The 21,647-nt window shown below is 51.8% G+C and overlaps 9 protein-coding genes across 9 annotated transcripts; 6 read left to right on the top strand and 3 right to left on the bottom strand.

The window, feature by feature from the left end:
• Positions 1-146: 146 nt before the first annotated feature.
• BDW74DRAFT_45813 (uncharacterized protein) lies at positions 147-2,947 on the top strand. Its single transcript, XM_073732853.1, has 7 exons — positions 147-392; positions 444-633; positions 687-899; positions 956-1,148; positions 1,198-1,297; positions 1,350-2,444; positions 2,498-2,947. Exons 1-7 carry the CDS (start codon positions 321-323, stop codon positions 2,867-2,869), a joined length of 2,235 nt encoding a protein of 744 aa, XP_073588649.1. The 5' UTR covers positions 147-320; the 3' UTR covers positions 2,870-2,947.
• Positions 2,948-3,718: 771 nt separating this feature from the next.
• BDW74DRAFT_173401 (alpha/beta hydrolase) lies at positions 3,719-5,473 on the top strand (the record flags this gene model as incomplete). Its single annotated transcript, XM_073727780.1, has 4 exons — positions 3,719-4,029; positions 4,083-4,378; positions 4,444-4,558; positions 4,609-5,473. 4 exons carry the CDS (start codon positions 3,719-3,721, stop codon positions 5,471-5,473), a joined length of 1,587 nt encoding a protein of 528 aa, XP_073588648.1.
• Positions 5,474-5,813: 340 nt separating this feature from the next.
• Positions 5,814-7,403, top strand: BDW74DRAFT_144024 (molybdopterin cofactor biosynthetic protein). The gene has a single exon (XM_073722966.1). It carries the CDS (start codon positions 5,892-5,894, stop codon positions 7,239-7,241), a length of 1,350 nt encoding a protein of 449 aa, XP_073588647.1. The 5' UTR covers positions 5,814-5,891; the 3' UTR covers positions 7,242-7,403.
• BDW74DRAFT_144021 (uncharacterized protein) lies at positions 7,404-8,181 on the top strand (the record flags this gene model as incomplete). The annotated part of the gene is made up of 1 exon (XM_073722965.1): positions 7,404-8,181. A coding segment is annotated over exon 1 (644 nt), but the record flags the coding sequence as incomplete, so codon positions are not given.
• A 78-nt stretch (positions 8,182-8,259) lies between these two features.
• On the top strand, positions 8,260-10,892 carry BDW74DRAFT_45729 (putative potassium transporter). The gene is made up of 4 exons (XM_073732852.1): positions 8,260-8,905; positions 8,957-9,708; positions 9,761-9,926; positions 9,973-10,892. Exons 1-4 carry the CDS (start codon positions 8,684-8,686, stop codon positions 10,789-10,791), a joined length of 1,959 nt encoding a protein of 652 aa, XP_073588645.1. The 5' UTR covers positions 8,260-8,683; the 3' UTR covers positions 10,792-10,892.
• A 56-nt stretch (positions 10,893-10,948) lies between these two features.
• Positions 10,949-13,603, bottom strand: BDW74DRAFT_144017 (mRNA-binding ribosome synthesis protein NOC2). The gene has a single exon (XM_073722964.1). It carries the CDS (start codon positions 13,401-13,403, stop codon positions 11,100-11,102), a length of 2,304 nt encoding a protein of 767 aa, XP_073588644.1. The 5' UTR covers positions 13,404-13,603; the 3' UTR covers positions 10,949-11,099.
• A 49-nt stretch (positions 13,604-13,652) lies between these two features.
• Positions 13,653-17,275, top strand: BDW74DRAFT_165234 (S-adenosylmethionine-dependent methyltransferase; the record flags this gene model as incomplete). Its single annotated transcript, XM_073726391.1, has 8 exons — positions 13,653-13,742; positions 13,798-14,034; positions 14,092-14,492; position 14,611; positions 14,907-15,177; positions 15,248-15,962; positions 16,537-16,735; positions 16,808-17,275. The coding sequence occupies 8 exons, from the start codon at positions 13,653-13,655 to the stop codon at positions 17,273-17,275; spliced, it is 2,382 nt and encodes a 793-aa protein (XP_073588643.1).
• Positions 17,276-17,305: 30 nt separating this feature from the next.
• rok1 (RNA-dependent ATPase ROK1) lies at positions 17,306-19,187 on the bottom strand. Its single transcript, XM_073722963.1, has one exon. The coding sequence runs from the start codon at positions 19,170-19,172 to the stop codon at positions 17,352-17,354; it is 1,821 nt and encodes a 606-aa protein (XP_073588642.1). The 5' UTR covers positions 19,173-19,187; the 3' UTR covers positions 17,306-17,351.
• A 679-nt stretch (positions 19,188-19,866) lies between these two features.
• On the bottom strand, positions 19,867-21,034 carry BDW74DRAFT_144005 (F1F0 ATP synthase subunit g). The gene is made up of 3 exons (XM_073722962.1): positions 20,673-21,034; positions 20,410-20,494; positions 19,867-20,348 (listed from the first exon to the last, which is right to left on the bottom strand). Exons 1-3 carry the CDS (start codon positions 20,929-20,931, stop codon positions 20,102-20,104), a joined length of 591 nt encoding a protein of 196 aa, XP_073588641.1. The 5' UTR covers positions 20,932-21,034; the 3' UTR covers positions 19,867-20,101.
• Positions 21,035-21,647: the final 613 nt, after the last annotated feature.

Here is a 21,647-nt window from a genome sequence, read left to right as displayed (position 1 = left end):
ACAAACGGCAATTGCGCTAATCTCTTTTGGGACCCCGCTGCTCGTATTGAGGCAGTTGAGTCAAGCACCGTCACATCTAAATGGGAACTGAAGGTTGGAAATGGAGTCGGCAGTTTTTTCTTCAGCCAGGGCTGTGACAGGACGGAAAATAATCAGCTGTAGCAGAAACGACGTGGAACGGCCCCCAAAAAACCACTCATCTCGCGGATATATACTTCCTTGTTGATCCTGCGATAACATAACCGCAATCACCAAATATACATACAGCTTTTGACTATTTCTTAAGGGAAGATATCTTTAGCTGAGTAGTTAAGCCCACCATGGCACCGTCAATCATCACCACCTGCAAGCAGACCCGGTTTCACATCCTCAGTGACCAACCGTCTCGAGAGGTCTGTCGCTCGTTCCCTTAACTAGACCAGGGCCATAACTCAATCTCTTAGGTTGATGTCGAGGGTCTTACGATTGCAGTGTCCTCACACTTGGATAAACCAGAGGACCTTCTAGGCACAAAAGCAAAGGGCAAATCAAAGGCCAAGGCCGAGACAAGAGAGCTCATCAACGATGCGCACTTGCGACTCAAAGCCGGCGTGCACTATGGGTTGATAGGCCAGAATGGCACTGGGAAGTCGAGTATGTGTTCAGTTAATGCTATGTTGTCTCCAGCTAATTTACCGTGCTCGTAGCGCTTCTACGGGCCGTGGCCGATAAGCTGGTACCGGGGATACCACAGGCAACCCGGATAGCTATCCTACAGCAGACGGACATGGACACTCATGGCGGCCATGATCCTTTCGATGCTGACAGCAAAGGTTGGGATGACAGGGAGAACAAGTCCGTGCTGGACTTTGTCATGAGCAGTGACCGTCATAGAAACGAAGTCACTCGGAAAATGAACTGTGAGGACATTGTTCCTGCCCTGAGAATTTTCTCTGATCATAGACAAACATACAAGTTCTGTCAAAGAGCCTTGAGACAGAAGATCCGTTAGAGCCTGTCAGGGGAATCCGAAGACTTCGTCGGGATGATATTGAGAAGCAGCTGTTTCATGCCCAGAGAAACGCCAGCTTGAAGAGCGGTGCAAGAGGACTGCAAGCGCGTAAAGAACTGAAGGCCGTGGAGTCAAAACTACAAGCGTCCAAAGAGCTGTAAGTTGCCCCATGTCTTTCGCCTCGGCAATATAGCTAAATTCCACAGGCTTGAACAAGTAAAAGAGGATATCGATGCCGAGGTCATACAACAGGAGACTCAGAATGCGATGAACACATTTCACGATCTGCAATCGCAGTTTGAAGCAGTGAGTGTCAAATGGCTGAGATACAGCCTGAAAGTTGCTAAGGAGAGATTAGATGAAACTCATCGACATAGAGCAGCAGGCTCGCCGAATACTTATCGGTCTAGGTTTTAAAGAGGACGCCTTAAGTAAACCATTCTCAGCCCTATCAGGTGGCTGGCGAATGCGATGCATGTTAGCAAGCGTCCTTATCCAGAATCCTGACATCATGATCCTAGATGAACCGACCAATTTCCTAGATCTGTTAGGAGTGATCTGGCTAGAGGAGTATCTGAAGCAGCTTCGCCACTCATCTCAAACGACAATGGTTCTGGTATCCCACGACAGAGACTTTGTAAACGCAGTCTGCGAAGAGATCGTCATCATTCGAGACCAAAAGCTCACCTACTTCAAAGGGAACCTGTCCGCATATGAACAGGACTTTGAAGACCAGAAATTATATTGGGGCCGCATGAAGGAAGCTCAAGACCGCCAAATAGCCCACATGGAAGCAACTGTCCGCGAGGGTATCAAAGTCGGGAAGAAAACAAACGATGACAATAAGCTTCGCATGGCAAAGTCGCGGCAAAAGAAACTTGACAATAGAATGGGTGTCCAGGTTAACGCACGCGGAGGGCGATTCAAGCTAAACCGAGATCTGGCCGGCTTCCATCTAACTGCCCGCGATGACATTGAAGTTCCACAAGATGAGAGGGGTGTCCTGATTACCATGCCTGACCCTCCCGAGCTGCGGTTTCCGGGACCGCTAATATCCCTCGAAGGGGTCACCTTCAAATATAAAACAGGTACATCCCCTGTATTGAAGGGCATTGATCTTGTGATGCACATGGGTGACCGCGTGGGAATCATGGGCCTTAATGGGTGTGGAAAATCAACCTTGATCCGTCTGGTTGCTGGCATCACCGTGCCAACTCAGGGGAAAGTTTCCTCGCACCCGCGGCTTAAGATGGGCTACTATGCCCAGCATTCTATTGAGGAGCTTGAAGCACTTGGGAAGGAAGATCCAAGCCTGACCGCGTTAGGATTGATGGCAAAGGACGTAGATGGCTCGCTCAATGAGGGTCAACTGCGCGGGTTGTTGTCGTCCCTTGGTCTTCAAGGGAGGATAGTGTCCGACGTGCCAATCCTTCGACTCTCAGGAGGTCAACTCGTAAGCACTCCGGATCCAAAGAAATATACGCACCACTAAACCCCGGCTTATAGGTTCGTCTAGCGCTGGCGAGGATCATTTGGAATGTACCACACCTACTTGTCCTCGACGAAGTTACCACCCACCTTGACTTCCACACGGTAACAGCCTTCGCATCCGCACTATCCACATTCAAGGGCGCAATTTTGCTAGTTTCGCACGACCGATTCATGGTTCGAGCCGTGATTGAGGGGAAGCGTGATCAAGACCACAAACTGGACGAGGACTTTGAGGGCGTGGAAGATGAACAAGAAGAGACGCTGCCGCGGCGGAGAGTTGTATATGTAATGAAAACTGGTGCTATGGTGGCACAGGATGAGGGCGTGAAGCAGTTCGAGAAGAGCTTGGTGAAAAGAGTGCAGAAGATGTTGCCCGCGCAGGAATAATCAGGGAGTCATGGCTGAAACGACAAGGTTGCCTTCGAGCTGGAACGCTTGTAAGGCTTATGCTTCAAATAGATGGTTGGAGGGAACCTGCCAGACTGTCAGTAGTACAAGAGATTTGTACCCACATTGAAATGAATGCCTGTCTCGTAAGCACTGTCACATAGACAGACCGACAGCTGCGGCCTTTGTGACCAGGGCCAAATCTGGAGAACGAAACCGTGTAGTAAGTGTGGCCACTGACAGCCGCACGGCCAACTCCAAGATCTGAGAATCCGGGGGCGACGTCAAGGTGAGTTCTGAAGCGGAGGTCGAGCGATGCATTGGCGGCTGCCTCGACGTTTGTCCAAGGCTGGGCTGACAGAGCCCAAGAGGCTCCGAGGATCAAAGATGCCAGTGCAATCACTGGAAGAGGGAGCCAAGATCGACAGCTAAGAGCAGGGCTGAGATGATGACGGAAGTCCGCATTGCAAGGCTGCCTTCGGCCCCAGGGCCCGTGTCGATGACTGCTGTTTTAGGCCCGACGTGGCGCCCTCAGGCAGTAGCGCTCTCCGTTCGCTTCCTCCGCCATGCTTGGCAGCACTGACACTGCAACAGATGCAGCTTGTTGTATTTGCACGAACTCTGTTGGATCGGGGGCCAGATCTCCAAGATTGATCTACTGTTGACGCTTCCACTTCAGGTTCAACATGGCGACAACATTGACAACGCCCAGTGTCTCCTATTCTTGGACACAGGCATCATGTTAGAAAGCAATTACCATCCCTAAAGCTATATAAGCTGCTGAACCGCGGAGCCAAAATGCCCATCATGCTTCAGAATTGCAAGGTCGCTATACCTTGAAGAGACAACATGGTTTTCCTCCGCACTTTTCTTCCTACGTTCGCCCTGCTCGCGATTGCAGAATGTAAGATCAATTGGGGAGGCTGTAGCCAGCTCCAGGAACTTCAGTTCAACTCCAGCACCATACCGGTACCCTTCCAATGCGGGACCCTCGATGTGCCTTTCGACTATACCGCTCAGAATAGCAGCGAAAAGCTCACGCTCGAGCTCTTAAAGGCACCCGCGCCCCTCAAATCAAAGGGATCTATCCTGGTCAATACGGGCGGCCCAGGTCTCCCCAACAGACAGGACTTTTCCACCTTGGCTAGGAACTTGATCCCGTATGGCTCCAATCCAGGCGACAGCTGATTTGAAATGCTGATATCAACTGCAGGTTGACCGGCGGCCAATATGACCTGATTGCTTTCGACTCACGCGGAACTGTCAACACAGCCCCTCTGACATGTTATGAAGACCCAGTCCAGCAGATTATATCCTTTCTCGGCCAGGTGCCATCCAACGAATCGGACGTGGCAGAAGGCGAGCTTTGGTCTCAAGAAACTGTCGATGCCGAAGCCTGTTTTGTGACTGGAAACAAAAATGGAAGCGTCATGACCACTGCTTTCGTGGCGAGAGATTTGATCTCCGTTGTTGATGCTTTGGAGGAAGATGGCTTGCTGAGATACTGGGGTAAGCACTCCGCATTGATAACGCGGAAGCAGCACGCTGACTGAAACTCCACGCGGTATTGACAGGTCTTTCATATGGAACAACGCTCGGCGCGACTGTGGCCGCAATGTTTCCTGAACGCATAGATAAGATCATCTTTGACGCAGTTCAAAATGTCCACGAGTACTACCATGCGCAGGCGTAAGGATTGAGCCGTTTTCTGAGACCAGCTGCTGATAATATACCTTCAGAAACTATGAAGAATGGACCATGTCCGATAAACTGTTCTCCACCATTTTCTCCGAGTGCGTCAAAGCTGGACCCGAGCTCTGCCCTTTGGCAGCTCAGAATAAGACAGCCGAGGAACTCGAAGCAGCTGCTTATGAGCTCTTGGAAATCTCCAAATACCGGCCCTTTCCAGTGGGTCGCCTAGTCGTGGACTATGCTGCCCTCAAATCAACGTATGCGCAAAGCCTGTACACGCAGAGAGCGTGGCCTTTTATGACAAAGCTTGTTGATGTCTTCTTTTATGGCACCGAAAGTTCCATTGAGGAGGTGGATGCATTACCGCAAATCAACCTCACTGCCTCAACTCTTCCAAGCATGGCTGCCAATGATTTCGCCCTAGCAGGTATCTACTGCTCGGACAATCAAGTGCGCACGGAGAGCTTTGACGAGTTCGTTCCTGTCATCGATAGGCTTTACAGTATTAGCAAGATCATGGGAGACGTGGGTGTGGGTTCGTACTCGCGATGCCAGCAATGGAAGATCAAGCCCAAGGAAACCTACACAGGCAGTTTCGACCATGTGCAGACCAAGAACCTTCCGCTCTTCATTGGGAACACTCTTGATGGCCACACGCCACTCCAGTCCGCATATAATGTCAGCTCCGGCTTTGAGGGGAGTGTTGTCCTGGAAATTGACGGCTATGGTCACGGTTCCACCTCAATTCCCTCCGAGTGTTCGCTCAAGGCCATTTCCGCCTATTGGGTAAATGGCACACTGCCTGAGTCAGGCACACGATGTGCCAGGGATGTCGAGCCCTACACCAGTGATTGGTGGCCCGAGGTTTTCAAGGCTGCTGGTGTCAATGAAACATGGATTCATGAAGAATAAGGCCCATTGTCATGCGTATTGTTGGATGACTGCATGAGAAACGGGGGTATGAGTCGCGACACATGTATATTATCTGCTTCTTTCGTTATTCGGATTAGGTGCAGCTTGTAACATTGATATATGAACCGTCATCGTATTCCTTGGGAGTGTTCCTGTACTCCACCAAATCAACTCGAAGCAATGTGTAAGAAAAACCCCCATTCTCGGTGCGATGACATCAGGGCTCGTATCTTATCGATTAGTAATTCCAGTAGTCAGGTGACGGAGGCGACCGAGTCCGCGGAGAACAGCGACGATAAGAAATCCTTATAGCCAGTCCTTCCATCCCTTGATTTCGATTTCTGGTTCTTTTGCTCACATCGGGTGATGCAGGGCATACTTGGAGTTTGGCCGTCATCGAGCAGAACTCCTGCAGGAGATGACTGAGCCCATGCTCTTCAGGCGGGGCGTAGTTCAAGCGACTTCGTCCTTCCCTCGATTTCCCCGCATTCAGACTCGATCTCGATTCCCGACCTGGCGTCGGATAACACTCTCGACCTCGCGACATGTCAGTACTGGTCTGAATCCTCAAGTTGAGGTTCATGATGAGCCGAATACGTCTCCCTCCCCGACATCCACACAAGCGACCCGTTGGAATGCGCTCAAGACAGCAAAGCCGTTTTCCGCGTTCCTGACGGACACATTCAACCGCCAGCATGATTACCTTCGAATCAGTGTCACGGAGCGCTGTAACCTACGCTGTCTATACTGCATGCCCGAGGAAGGGGTGCCGCTTTCGCCTCCCGCCCACCTTTTGACCTCTCCGGAAATCGTCTACCTCTCGTCGCTGTTCGTTTCGCAGGGTGTGACTAAGATTCGCCTCACTGGTGGAGAGCCGACTGTTCGGAAAGACATTGTGCCTCTTATGCAATCGATCGGAGAGTTACGGCGTGATGGGCTACGGGAATTATGCTTGACTACCAACGGTATTTCGCTGCATCGCAAACTCGAGCCGATGGTGGAGGCTGGGTTGACTGGGGTAAATCTCAGCTTGGACACTCTGGACCCGTTCCAATTCCAGATCATGACGAGAAGGAAGGGCTTTGAGGCGGTTATGAAGAGTATAGACCGTATTCAAGAGCTGAATAAGGTGGGCGCTGGGATAAAGCTGAAAATCAACTGCGTTGTCATGCGAGGGCTCAACGAGCGGGAGATCATTCCATTTGTCGAAATGGGGCGTGATAGTCCCATTGAAGTGCGGTTCATTGAGTACATGCCTTTCGACGGCAACAAATGGAGCCAAGGGAAGATGTTTTCTTACCAAGAGATGCTGGCCCTCATTCGAGAAAAGTACCCGACGTTGGAGAAAGTGACGGATCATAAGAATGATACAAGCAAAACATACCGGATCCCCGGCTTTCAAGGTCGAGTTGGATTCATTACCAGTATGACGCATAACTTCTGCGGGACGTGCAACCGACTTCGCATTACGGGTGATGGGAACCTCAAAGTTTGTCTGTTTGGAAACTCTGAGGTGTCGCTGCGAGATATCATCCGGCAGCAGAATAATGGCGAGCCGATCAGCGAGTCTGTGCTAGAGGAGCTAGGTCTACTTGAAGCTGCACGGACTGCAGCTCGCATCCACGATGAGGGGGGCATTGTCAATCCCCGAGAAAGGGAACTTCTCGACGTCATTGGCATGGCTGTGAAGCGAAAGAAGGCCAAGCACGCCGGCATGGGAGAATTGAAGAACATGAAGAACAGGCCGATGATTCTTATTGGTGGGTAGGCACTTCCCACCCCGACTACTATATATATGACTGCGACGAGAGATCATGATCTATGATATCCATATGCTCGTATACTGCTTTTGGGGCTCGGCGTTTGCACTACTTTCTTGTATATACAGTTTATGCATTACTTTGACAAATGCTGATAGGCGGCTTAGATAAAACGAGAGATATTCAGAAAAATACCAGACCTTATACCCCTGGGTCATCATTGATTACTAAGGGAAAGTGGACAAACATACCGATGCATATACTCAGCACTGGAGCAAGTGCTACACAAATCCGATTTTATCACCAAGGACGTAGCACTGCCCAACCTGAAGAACCTAGCGACAAGGAAACAAAGTCCGCCTCCCTGCCTACAACCGACGATATCGACCTACCTCATCTCAACCGTTCTCAAAATGTACATATGACCCTGATCGACGAGAAGCCCGTCTCAAAGCGTCTCGCAACAGCCACCTGCCTAGTCCACTTCTCGAACACACGGCCATGGGAACTACTCCGACAAGGTCCCGGCAGCCGCAAAGGCGACGTCTTTAGCATCGCTCGCATTGCTGGTATAACCGCCGCGAAGAAGACACCTGATATCGTGCCGCTTTGCCATCCTGGACTGGGGTTGACGGGAGTTGAGGTGGATGTTAAACTCCTCGATCCGTCCGCTGATGGCGGCAAGCATGGAGCGATGCATATTACGGCGACGGTCAGCTGTGTTGGAAGGACGGGGGTAGAGATGGAAGCTATGACGGCGACGATGGGTGCTGCGTTGACGGTGTATGATATGCTGAAGGCGGTTGACAAGGGGATGGTGATCGGGGGAGTGAAACTGCTGGAGAAGGTGGGTGGTAAAAGTGGGCATTGGATCAGGGAAGAAGTTGTGAAGGATGAATAAGTCTAAAAATGTAGATAAAAGCATTGTCCTAAAAATGGGTGATCTCGTTGTCTTCGAAAATACTCCAACGCCCCGTAGGGCTGACCCAAGCTTTTGCCATGGCTTCTCCCGCGATGGTCCCTGGCTCTCATTCTCTGCTGCTCCTGAACCGTCCGATCAACATACACAGCTCCAGCACTTCTCGTCTCAAGTTACATGGTCAATCGCCTTCAACAACTACTACCAGTAACCAGACTGGACTGAGACGTCAAGGGGGCCTCGTGGTGGGTAGCGGTGTGGACATTGCTCCATCACTGCCACGGAGCGACCCACCGGATCGTGATCCATCGCGCTGATTTTTCGCAAAGTCTGTGGTCATTCTTGATCATTTCCGTCCACTCATACCCGCCGCTTCAGGCTTCCGTCCCCTGCAGCCTGGCCGTCACCTTGAGAATCATGTTCCTTGTCTGTCTTTCCTCCCACCTCGCCGTCGACACTCGCTTTTCTGGCCTTGTCGCCCTCGATGACCCGTAAGCAAATCCTCTTCTGCACTTCTCACAACCGCGCTAAATGTATACAACAGCCCGGCGTTGTCTACGGCTGATAACCAGCGGTATCGCGACGTTGCTGCCGCCGTTTAACTTTCTCACGCTCCACTATGCCTATTTTATCATTGTTTCGTTGATCAGTAGCCTTATCTTCTGGGGAGCGTCTAATCCTTCACGGAGCGTTTGGTATACCGATGCTCTGTTTATGTGCGTTAGTGCCATTACCGGCACTGGATTGAATAGTGTATGTATTTACTTTGAATTTTCTTAACGAGACAGAGCTAATGGTAGGCAGGTTGAGGCATCGACATTGACGACCTTCCAGCAGGTTGTTATGTTTGTGCTGCTCATGCTGGGTCATGCCATCCTCATCTCGATTACTGTGCTTCATGTTCGAAAAAGAGAGTTCCAGCATAAATTCAAAGGGATTTCTCATGCTCTTGCGCGAAGGACCGCTCAGGGAGCGCCTGCGCTTGATTCATCCGAGGAGAGAAACGTTGACAAGGGTTATCCAATGACCCATGACGTACCCATGCAGAGTTCAAGCCGTTCCTCATTTGAGATTCGCGCCCAGTCTGCGAACGTGGATGAAGGCGTCTCGTATGATCCTACACCCAAGACTGGAGCTGACCAGCCCTCAAATCTGAAGTGCGAAAATGATAGGGCTAGGAATAGCTGCCACTCCTTGAACAAAGCCCAACTACTCCCCATGGGCATATGGCGAGGCACACAAAAATACTTTGAGTCTAAAGGGCTCATCTCGCGAAATTCCCAATTCCATGGCCTGACGCCAGAAGAAAGAGACCGGCTCCAGGGTGTCGAGTACAAAGCTGTTTCGTTTCTGTCGGTGATTGTTCTGATATACTGGGTATCATTCCTGTGCTGCGGCATTCTGGGCATGGGGATTTGGCTAGAGCTCAACAAGCCGCAAGTTCCTCGGGACAACGGTCTGTCACCATTCTGGACGGGAGCTTTTTTTGCTGTCTCTGCTTTTGTGAACAGCGGTATGGGCATTCTGGATGCGAACATGACAGCCTTACAGACAGAGTACGTTCATCTCCAGTATATAAGCATGAAATCATACTAATTCACTGTGCAGTGCCTACCCGCTTGTCACCATGGGACTGCTGATCCTTGCAGGAAACACCCTCTACCCCTGTTTCCTGCGCTTGATAATCTGGACTATGAGAAGAATGATGCCAGATCGACCCGCGTGGAAAACGTGGAGGGTTACGTTGGATTTCATTCTGGACCATCCTCGCAGGGTATGTGTGGCTATACCTCCAAAGAGTTCATATCTGACAGCGCCAGGTGTATACAAACCTCTTTCCCGCTCGCCATACATGGTACCTTCTAGCAACAGTCGTTATATTCAACGTTATCGACTGGGCTGGCTTCGAAGTCCTCTCAATTGGAAACAAAGAGATCGAGGCACTGCCAACCGCATACCGTATCATGGACGGCCTGTTTCAAGCATTAGCCGTCCGAGCAGGAGGATTCTCCGTCGTCACCATTTCCGACCTGCGCCAAGGACTCCTAGTCCTATACGTTCTGATGATGTACGTCTCGCCCTTCCCCGTGCTGGTCACGATGAGACACACAAACGTCTACGAAGAACGCTCCCTGGGGATCTACGCCGAAGACGAAACCCTCTACGACTCCACCCAGCGCCCCTCAAACAATATCACCGACTTCGTGCGCCGCCACCTCCTCCTCACAAAGGAAGGCACCCGCCGCCATTTCCTCCGCGAGCAACTGAAAGACCAGCTGAGCCACGACCTGTGGTGGGTCGCGCTTGCCGTCTTCTTCATCTCCATTATCGAGTCCAGCAACTACACCAAGGACCCCGTGGGCTACTCGACCTTCAACATCCTCTTCGAAGTGATTTCCGCCTATGGCTGCGTGGGAATCAGCACGGGATACCCTGGCAGGGATCTTTCGTTCTGCGGCGTCTGGCATTCGCTTAGCAAGCTTATTCTTGCGGCGGTTGCGCTGAGGGGAAGGCATCGGGGTTTGCCTGTTGCTATTGATAAGGCGATTATGTTGCCGAGCGAGTCTAATGCTCAGGCGTGGGCTGAAGAGGAGGATGCTGTTTTGCGGAGGGAGCAGGCTGGGCCTGGGGCTGTTTGATTCCTCCTTCCTCGTTTTATTTCTAGAGTAGCGTTTAGCGCAGCGATGGCTATGGAGTTCGAGATCGGCCTTGCCATTTAGACATTCATGATAGATTTATGATGAAAATTACGTTTTACGGACTTATTTTGCATGGCTTTGATAGCTAGAGGTGGTGTGACTCCTGTAACTCTCTGCTTTTTAATGTGATATCTATAGAACAATGATAAGATAATCGGAAAATTATGAAAAGAGATATCATGACAGACGCAGGTATGACTGGGACCCTGCAGTATGAACAAAGGATACACTAGGGATATTAGAGACACTCAGTCATCGTCCTCCTCTTCCTCTTCTTCGTCCTCATCCTCATCTTCCGAAACCTCAACCTCTTCCTCATCGTCCTCGCTATCATCCTCACTCTGATCATTCTCACTAGCCACATCATCCATAGCAATGTCATCACCACCACCCTCCTTCTCCTCTTGTCTTCTCTTCTCCTCTTCCCGTCGTCCCTCCTCAAGAATAGCAGCCTTCTCCTCCCTCAACTTCCTCTGCACCTTGACGAATGCACCAAGCGGCGTTGACTCCCACTCAACATCCTTCAAGAACGCATCCACCTCCGTCTTGTTCCTCGGCGCGAACGTAACATGGACCCTCTTCTCCTCAATCCACTTCGCATTCGCCTCGACCTTCTGCACAAGCAGGAGAATCATCTGGTTAACCTTCTGGTTGCGGTTTCCGCCGTTCCTTGACGACACCTGCTTCAGCCAGCGCTTGAGCGCGACAACAATGGGGACGCTCAGCTCAGGGAAGGAGATGTGTTTGCTCCACAGGACGAAGAACTCAGAGAGGAGCTCGGCGATCTGCTCGGCGGCGCCGTCCTGGTAGACGCGGGTGCGGAGGTATGACTTCGGCGCGCGGATGGCGGTGTTGAAGTCTAGGGGGCGCAGGGTGGCTTGCTTGGGGGCTTTGCGGAGTTCGGTGAGGTTGAGGGGTTCGAGGAGGAGGGGCGCAAGCGGGATGTAGGTGCCCGAGGCGCGGGAGAGACGAAGCAGCGAGCGGGTGAGCTGGAAGCGGAGCGGGAGGTATTGGGCTGTGGGGATGAGGCGGCTTGCGCCGAGGGTGATCTGGACGACGGGGTAGATGAGGGGGCGGAGGGCGGACTGCTTGCCGAGTTTGGCCTCGACGAGCCCGTCGCAGTGTTGCGAGAGGACGCGCGACCAGAAGTCCAGGCTGTGCACGTACTGCCAGTTGTAGATTGTTTTGTAGCTCTCCTTGGAAGTGTTTGTGATGCTGCTGCGGAGGTGCATGGCTAGCTGGCGGATGAAGTTGAAGCCTGTGGTGTACGAGACGTTCTGATCGATGCCCCAGAGCTCGGCGGCGGAGTTCTTCATCAGGTTTACGCCAGGGAGTGTGTGGACGGTTGTGTTGCGGCTGCCCTTGACGACGCCCTCGTAGGAGGCCTTTAGGACGGATTCCTTGAGGCCGGAGTCGCCGATGACCATGAGGCGGCGGAGGAGGAGGAAGCCGACGATGCGGGTGGCTTCGGTTGTGGAGGCGTCGGCCCAGATGCCGACGATGGTTTTGATGAGGACCTTGAGGAGCTTGCGGAATTGGAGGAGGTAGGGGAGCATGGGTTCGATGGAGGAGAGGGTCAGTTTGAGGGTTTGCTCGTCGGAGAGGTTGGCGAGCATCTTCTGGACGGAGGAAGTGTGGGACTTGATGAGAGGGGTGAGGGTTTTGAACTTCTTGTTGTCTAGTGATACGCGGACCTTGCCAGAGGCGGTCTCCTTGACGGGGAGGTGGTGCGATAGGACCTTGGGAACATGGTTGAGCGCCGTGACGAGGACTTGGTGGTAGACGTTGGAGTCGGAGATGGAGTACTTCTGCTCCTGGGCGTCAGGGTCGTCGAGGTACGCTGCGGCACGGAAAGCAAGAACGGCTTGTCGCATCGCACGGATAGAGTGCTGTTCCTCCATGAGCTTCTGCCATTTCTTCACAGTTGGAACTGTGAGATCGGAAGCGGCCTCTTCCTCCTTTGCTGCCTTCTTTTTCTTCTTCTTGGCCAGCTCGTCCTGTTCCTCCTCCGATTCACTCAGCGCATCGACTTCTGCAAGGTCGCCGAATTCAAGTAGTTCGGCGTCGCTTTCCTTCAAGTAATTGTAGAATTCAGGGTCCTTGTCTTTCAAAGCCTCGATATCTTTCATGTGAGTCTCAATGTCGTCAGCCTCGCTGGCTTCCGATTCTTCACCGTCGTCTTGGAACTGTGTGGAGTCCTCCTCTCCGCTGCTTGACTCTTCCTCTTCATCCTCCTGAGGCTCTGATCGCTTGCGCTTCCCGATCTTCGGGGTAACATCCTTCTTCTTGGCCTTCTTGGGGTCCGCAATGTCGAATCCTCCAGCAAAGAAATCATCGACGTTCATCTCTGCAAAGGCATTCTTCTTGGTCTCTTCGGCGTCATCCTCGGAGTCGTTCTCTCTTTCGGCGCGCGACTTGGCATTGTCCGACTTTCGTTTCTCCTTCAGGTTGTTGCGCTGCTTGATCTTTGCGGCCGCCTTTCGTCGCTCGAGTACGTCCTTGAGATGCTTCTTCTCGAACTTCTTGGTGGACTTCTTCTGGCTTCCAGCCATTGTGACAATTATCTCCTACCCGACGGTAGGCGTAAATAACTGCTGAAAATGTTGTCACAAGGAATGGTATACCCAGTTCTTGTGAATCGGGTCCAGGAAAATAAAATCCTCAAAAAAAATCTCTTGGGTGGCAGAAAACAGTCACGGGCTGCCGCTCGACCAGATCGGGTGACCGCCTTCGGCCCCCTCTCGGAGAGCTTTCCTCTCCCCGCTTAACGGTGGTTATCTTATCCAAGTAGTCTTGACGCGATGTATGCTCAGCGACCTTTAGCCTATGCCCCGACACCTTACAGTTATACCCCTAATACAGCGAGGTCCGCGTCTATCAATCTAGATGAGGTACATATATCATGGGACTAATCGGGCCGGGCCAACCTGCTGACTACGTTGCCAGGAAGTGAAACTCGCCTCGAGCTCAGCGGAGCGCGACCTGTACGAGTCTCTAGCCGAAATCTACAGCATTATAGTAACGCTCGATGGATTGGAAAAAGCATATATCAAGGATGTTATCACGGAGGCGGAGTACACCGAAACATGCGCTCGCCTTCTGAAACAGTACAAGTCCAGCTTGGGTGACGACACAGTTGCCAGGGAGTTTGTCGACTTGGAGACATTTAAGCGGACCTGGGACGTATGTGCCGCGGACTCCGGAGACATCAGACCCATACTGACCATTTTGATATAATAGCTCGAATGCCCCCGTGCCACCGAACGCCTGCGGAGCGGACTTCCTGCAACAGTCGAACAGGCGTCGCACAGTGGCCCTTCGACTAACAAGGCATCCGGAGCGCCCGGATCTACTGGTGGCGCATCCGGTACACTGATTCTAATGGCCACGGAGAACTTCATTACCTTCCTTGATGCACTGAAGCTCGGGATGGCCTCCAAGGACGCACTTCATCCGTTACTTACGGATGTTATTCAGTCATCCAACAAGGTGACGGCGGATTTTGAAAACCGGGGAAAGATCATTGAATGGTTGATCAATCTAAACCAGATGCGTGCGAGTGAGGAGCTGGACGAAGAGCAACTCCGAGAGTTGGCGTTTGATATCGAATCGGCCTACCAAGGATTCAAGTCGACACTAGAGTAGGGATGCCGGTGACAGGAATCATAGAAAGGCGTTTGGGAGTTCGATACCATGGCGATTTCTAGTTCTACATTTTGATATTTTTTGGATTCTCAAGACTCTTATCTCTTGGGCCAGAGTGGAGCCGATCCACCGAACAGCGCAAATGAGCCTTTCCTTTTTTGGCGATAACGCCGTTTTTTCTGCGTTTTTCTGAGCGTACCTGAAAATGAGATGGCGATTCGCCACGGGCACAGTTTGTATAAGAAGAAAGCCCTGGACCATGCTCCCCATGTTGTTGAGAATATACCCCCTTTGACCTCTTTGGCCCCTCTCACTGTCTCCAAGATGATAACCGCAGAGCCCGACGAGCCTCTCCATGGTTGGTTTGACCGCCATCCCCGACGGACATTTGTGGACCGGCGACTGATAAGCGTCTTGCAGTGCTGGACCTTCCCCAGATATATACGAAGCCATCCGGCACCGAGCTTCTCCAGACTCTGGATCTGTTAACGATCAAACCGCGCAGTTTCGGTGCCAGTGCCCATGAGCCGGTCAAAAGCCGAGCAGTCGACCCCACGGGCCTGACTCGATATTTGACGTCCATCATCGCGAGTCCCCTCTCCTGGTTGGATACCGATGAGTTGCGGGAAGCCATTTGGGATTCTGCGTCCGCGCGTCTCAGTGAGCGGTCTGGTCGAACGGGTATGTATAATGTAGAAGCGAGAGCTGACACCCGAATAACAGCCGTTGGAGACTGACCTACTACTGATAGCAATGCCGGCGATGTCCCGCGTCTTTGCAATTCCCGCATCATCCGGTGAAGAGCTCACATTGACTCTCCACGAGCCATCGTTGACAGCCGACAACCTAGGCATGAAAACCTGGGTTTCGTCATATCTCCTCTCTCGGCGCCTTCACTCCCTCCTCGAATCTACCCCGCAACTCGTTCCCTCTTCAACAACCACGCCGACACCAAATTCCGACCGCACCCTTCGAGCGCTAGAGTTAGGCGCAGGTACCGGCCTTGTCGGGCTTTCTTTTGCTGCTCTGCGCGGTGAAACTGCCAGAATCCATCTCACAGATCTTCCCGAAATCGTCCCGAATTTGTCTCACAATGCTGCTCTAAATATCGAGCTGCTCACCAGAAGCGCTGCGACAGTCACAACCGGAGTCCTAGATTGGTCTGCTTCGCCCGAGACGCCTCCAGCTGCTGAAGAACAATACGATTTGATTCTCGCTGCGGACCCTCTTTATTCCCCTGAGCATCCGCGCTTGCTCGCTGATACCATTGCTATTTGGCTGAGCCGGGGCCTCGATGCGCGCGTTGTGCTCGAAATGCCTTTGCGGGATGCATACCTGCCACAAGTGCAGGATCTTCGACAGCGGCTAGGGAAGATTGGGTTGGCGGTCGTTGAAGAGGGCGAAGAGACAGGGTATGATGATTGGGAGACTGCAGATGGAGCTGCAGTTGCGGTGCGATGCTGGTGGTCTGTTTGGGGCTGGAGCGAGAAGCTCTAGTTTCGGCGGTGCTCCCATCTTGGAGAACGATGTTGGGGATTTCGACGAACCATCGTTACGACGTCATGAAGATAAAGTTAAACATGGGACGATAGATCGTAAGATTCGATCAGGATTCATAGAAGTAGACTAGATCTAGATTGTGTGTTAGTTAGATATCTTGCTGAGTCAAGTTTGCATAGCGCGTTTGTTCAAGCGGTGCTTTTATGGAAAATATTATCATTGACAGAAAAGATCATGCTATCCGGAGAGAGCTCAGTTGTGTGTAGTCTTTGTTCTCGCCCTAAACCTCCGCTCACGTGCACCCCCAGGGTATGACGTCGTCGAACATGGGGTCAGGTACGATCTCGAATCTGATCGACCACGAGGGCACAATTATTTGCCTAACTTATATAACCTTTTGCTAGAAGCCCAGAAGTCGTATTATTCCTCCCCGCTATTATTTGTCTACCTGCGCTGATTGACATCACGAAATCGGAACAATCTATCTAACAGCCTACCGACGAACTATCTAGCAAACACCCATAATATCACAGCCGCCAGCATGATCGGTTTCTTAGCAATAACAGCAATTCCCACCGTTACCGGTATAGCCCTGGGATGCAGCGAGCAGCGCAAGCAGAATTCGCGCGAAGATGACGAGAAGCGCATGGCCAAGTTCCATACAGACGTGGAATGCACAGAAGACGTTGAGGAGGCAGACGAGCTAGATGGCAAGAGGGTTGTACTGAGGAACAACAAGGTTCGCGAATTGCATTGCCACACCCCCATTCATTCAAAACAGTCACTAACCACCATGTAACGGACATAACAGGTTTACATCGACGACCCGAACTCAGCGAACCGCAAGATAGAATCCCACGCCGGCCAAGCCTTCTACATTGACTACCCTGAGCCGGACCACATGAAAGACCTGAAGCGCGGACTGGGCCTTGTCTCGACGATACAAGATAGCCCGCCCATGCTGAACTGGTTATATTGCGATAAGGACACGCACGAACTCAAGTATGGGAATCGGACACAGAGCTGCGAGCATGTTCCCGCGCCGTGGGACTGGACGGATAACGAGACGACGATTGTATTGGACAGATGCTGGGGATTTTGTGCAGTCAAAGAGAAGGACGAGCAGGGAAATTGGGTTTGGGCGGTATACCTGGATAGGGATGGGGATGAATTGCAGAGGGTCTTGGGTGACAGGGAGGGAGTTGTTGTTGGGATTAGATTGAAGAGGACGTTGGTCGAGCTGGTACCGGCCGATGGAGGTCAAAAGGGAGGGTCATAGTGCGCTGTTAAAAGTAATAAAAGTTGATTTGCCAGTTTGGGGGAATCTTGATTGTATATTGTACACGGTTTCGGCCTTAATCGTCCAAGCCATTCCAGCCGTCATCCTCACTTGCACTTTCGGACTCAGCCTTGTTTGGGACTTGTAATCTTTTCCGGCTGGAAGCAATCATGTTCTTCTTGTTGTTCTCCAGCCGCCGTTCGAATCCACTCTTTGTGCTGATTCTCGTCCGGCGCTGCTCCTTGTCTTCTGTTCCCTTAAGACCAGACTGTCTCGCCTTGACACCATGCTTCTTCAATTCTTTCTTGTTCTTCTTGCTGAGATCTGGTAAGGCATCTAGTAGCCATTTCTGTACCGAGCGTTCACCGGACTCTCCTCGCAACTTTTCACTGGTATCGATGATGTTGGCGATGCTCTTGACATAGGGAATATCCTCTTTCGTGTAGTAGGTCACTGCAACACCGCCCTCGCGACCAGCTCTTCCAGTCCGTCCAACTCTGTGCACGTAGACCGCTGGGGTGTTGGGTATATCGTAGTTGACAACTCCGTTAATACCGCGGAAGTCAACACCACGGGCGAGTAAATCTGTCGTGACAAGAATCCAGATCTCGCCCTTGCGGAATCCCTTCATGATTTCTGATCTTTGCGTATCTGATAAGTCCGAGTGGAGCACTGCAATCCGCGCGGAGCCACCAGCCTCTGGAGGAATGTCGTAAAGCAGCTCAGAATGCAGTGCAATGGCTCGAGGAATAGTCTGGGTGAAAACGAGGAATGGTGGGCGAAGACGGACATCTGAAGCTGTCGCTGCTGTGGGGTGGAGGAGTTGTCTAAGACCAAGGAGCTTTCCTTGCTCTGTAGCGGCGTAGATCAGTTTGTGCTTGATATTAGGGATGGCGGAATCTTTAAGTCCAACGACAAGTCGAAGAAGGGGATATGACTTGGTTTGAGCCAAGGAGAGCTTCCGCTCTTTAATTGTTGTTTTGGCCATGTCCTCGATGCTGGAGCCCATGGTGGCGGACCAAAGGCTGGCACGGAGCTCTGGGTGAGTGCAAGAGCGCCAGATATCGAGTGTCTGGTCCCGGAACAGAGGATCTAGCAGGACATCTGCTTCGTCCATGACCAGGTTCCTTACTAGAGGTAAAATCGCAAGCGGCTTCGTCTTTTTTTCGGAGAGCGCATTAACGAGTTGCAAAGGTGTCGAGACAAGGATGTCGCTCTTGGTTACAGGAACAGCTCCCTTGTTCCTGTTGGCAGGGGCCTTTTCGTCGCTTTCGGATTCTGATGAGTCGGAATTGCTTTCATCCAGAACATCATCCTCTTCTCCATCACGCTCCGCCACCCGCATTCCCTTCTTCATCAGCGTAATCTTCACACCTGTTCCAAGTGCCAGCTTCCTTCCCTCGTTGACAATTTGGCTAGCCAGCTCCTTCGTCGGGGCGACAACAATGGCAAAAATGCCACGCTCTTCTGGCTGCTCATGATGATGCCGAACAATCTTATTAATCACTGGGATCATGAATGCCAACGTCTTCCCACTTCCCGTGGGCGCAACTACCAGGACATCCGGCTCAGTAGTGCTCGTAGAATCCGACTTCTCCCCACGGACCGCCCCGTCACCCAAAAGCAGAGGAAGACTCCCTAGCTGCACCTCAGTTGGAACGGTGAATCCCTGCTCGGCGATATTCTCCGCGAGACGTCTCGAGATCTTATACTTCGATCGTAGCCCCTTGAACGAAAGAAGCGGCTGCGGATACAATCGACGCGCCTTCTTCTGCTCTTTCTTACTGAGAGGTTGGGCCTGCTGTTTCTCCTCTTCCTGCTGCTTGCGCTTCTTCTTTTTCTTCTTCGGCTCTTCACTTTGGACTTGAGCGCCTTCGACTTCATCAAAGTCACGCATATCAGTGACCTTGATCTTATGCGCGTTTAGAACCGTCCGGCGCTGCACTTCATCCATGGACTCATCGTCACCGTCAGAATCCGAATCAGACGCTTCCGCCTGGTCCGCAGGAGCGCTGGTGCCTTTTGCCGCTGTCGCATCCGAGCTCTTAGATGAGGAGCCTCTGCCCTGACTGAAGAAGTCCAAATTCAACGCATCCTCGTTGACAGGTGCTGCCTCATCATCCGCACCATGCGCCCTCTTCCTCTTCTTGCCACTCCCCTTCTCCAGGTTCTCCGCGACTTTAAAAAGTTGCGGGTTTGCAGCTTTCCCCGTCGACGGGATGGTTGAAGACTGGGTGGCCGCGGGCTTCAACTTAGTTGACCTCGTCAACAGTTTGAAGGCGTCCATCTTCACTCATAGATATTTTATTTGTCTATGCAGATAATAATTTTGGTTGGACTAAGGCCTTGATCAGGCGATGGGACTTGCAAGAAAAAAAAGTCGGGACCAGAATTCTACCCGCACGGACCAATCATACCTCGCGGAGATCGACGCGCCGCAACCCACTGCAGGCCAGAGCCCAGAGACTGATATACTCCATCGTCCGTATCCCGGCGGCCGTCAACCTAGACGTACAAATCATCTATATCACAGGCTTATAGTACCATGGTCACCTACATAGGCTGTTGCCTGTTGCTTCTAAATCAAAGAGCATTGATTGAATACTAATGAGCGTTCTCACCCTTGGCCGGTGTTTAATAGGCGAGAACCTGGCCTATCGACATGTCCAAGCCGCAGGAATCCAATACATGGCATAGAACAATCATATAAGCGAGAGTCAACCCAGACAACAGTTTAATTCCATCGTCTATCATACATAGTACAGTTAACAAAAGAAAGATATAGCGGAAATAAAGACAGGTCAGATATATTTGCGTGCGATCGATCTAGTGGTGTCCGTGGCCAGTCTCACCCCGGTAGCCAACGATGTTGAAACGACCAATGATTTCTCCAACTGTGAAAAATCCGATAACTTCCGCGGCGGTAACACCAGCAAGAGCAATCTCCTTCTTGTTGGCGCTGCGGACGCGGGCCAGCAAATTTCGGGGAGAGAACTTGGCGTTCTGGAGGGTGGCAGGGTTGCGAAGAGAATTGATCAGAGGCTGGAAGTATGATTGGAAGGTAGCGGTGTTGCTGGTATCGATTAGCGAGCGTCAAATGCAATTATATACGGAACCATGCCGGGAGCACTTACGGAGGAGTCATGTTCTGACCACGGAACACCAGCTTGCCGAGCTCGAGACCAACTCTGGAGTAGTAGATAGTAGGGGGTATCATGGCTGCAGTAAGATAAGACAAGTTAGCAGTGTGTTTTGTGGATGTGTGGTAGCTGGCCAAACCACCGCCCCTTCAGGAAACCAGCAGAGGATAATGGGCCATAATGCCGTCAAATCCGATCCAGGCATTGCAATACACAAGCCAAAAACAGGAAATAAGATATCCCAATGTACCACTCACATTCAATGAAGGAGACGACTTTTCCGGTTCTTCCACCAACTTTCTTCAGGGTGTTGCCGAGACCCTGGGCGGCGTTCGAGATGGCAGGGCCGGCAGAGGAAGAGACACGAGAGAGGCCCTCCTGCGCCTTCGAGGCAGTAGAAGAAGCAGCCTCAGTCGCCTTGGAAGCAGCCTGAGATGTGGAAGAGGAGTGTCTGACCGCGGACCGGGTCAGGAACTGCGATTGCCGCAGCACGGCACGGGTCGCCGTGGCAGGCATCTTGATAACCGCTGGAAGGGAGAAAAGAAGAAAAGGATGGTAGAGACCTGGTGAGTCGCAGACGAGGAACGGAGGGGTCCAATGGCGGGTTGGTCAAGAGCCGTTGCGCAATTGCAGAACCAGGATCGAGATTTGAAGCTCGGAAAGATCAGGGAAGCCTCCGCACATCACGTGACTTATCCTTACCACCAGCCTACTTTCATCCGTGAGCCCATCCTATTCATCTTTCTACCTGTTGCTCTGTACATGGTCGCCTGCAGAGACGTGAGGCTAACTGGTTCTACTTGCGTGCAAACTAAGAGATTGAGCTGACAGGGAAAGTATCTTGAGCCCACATCCAGTTCCTGAACATGCCGGGTTTATATATTGCCTCATCCTTCGATACCTACGCGTGCAACGCCTCAAAACCATATAGGACTCTGGACGAACAACTAGCAGCGACATGTGCAGCGTCTGAGGCATGGGGAGGCTTGATTCTTTGATCTATCTGCCAACCGCTTCTGCCTATCTGCCCCTATGTGTGGTCTCGCGGTGCATTTAATAAGTAATGAAGTTGTCTTTAGGATGTTCTCCTTCTGCCAGCCCGATGACTATCCCGTTCGAGCCGGGCTGTCTAGGGACACAGCAGCCGCCTATCTTTGAATCCAAGCTATGATGCCTTCTACTTCCCACAAAACCCGAGAACCCTACAGGAATCATTGATACAGGCCCAAACC

Source organism: Aspergillus multicolor (assembly GCF_047715735.1).
Source record: "Aspergillus multicolor strain CBS 133.54 unplaced genomic scaffold BDW74scaffold_2, whole genome shotgun sequence".
Classification (NCBI taxonomy): Eukaryota; Fungi; Ascomycota; class Eurotiomycetes; order Eurotiales; family Aspergillaceae; genus Aspergillus; species Aspergillus multicolor.
This window is presented reverse-complemented; position numbering and strand designations above follow the sequence as displayed.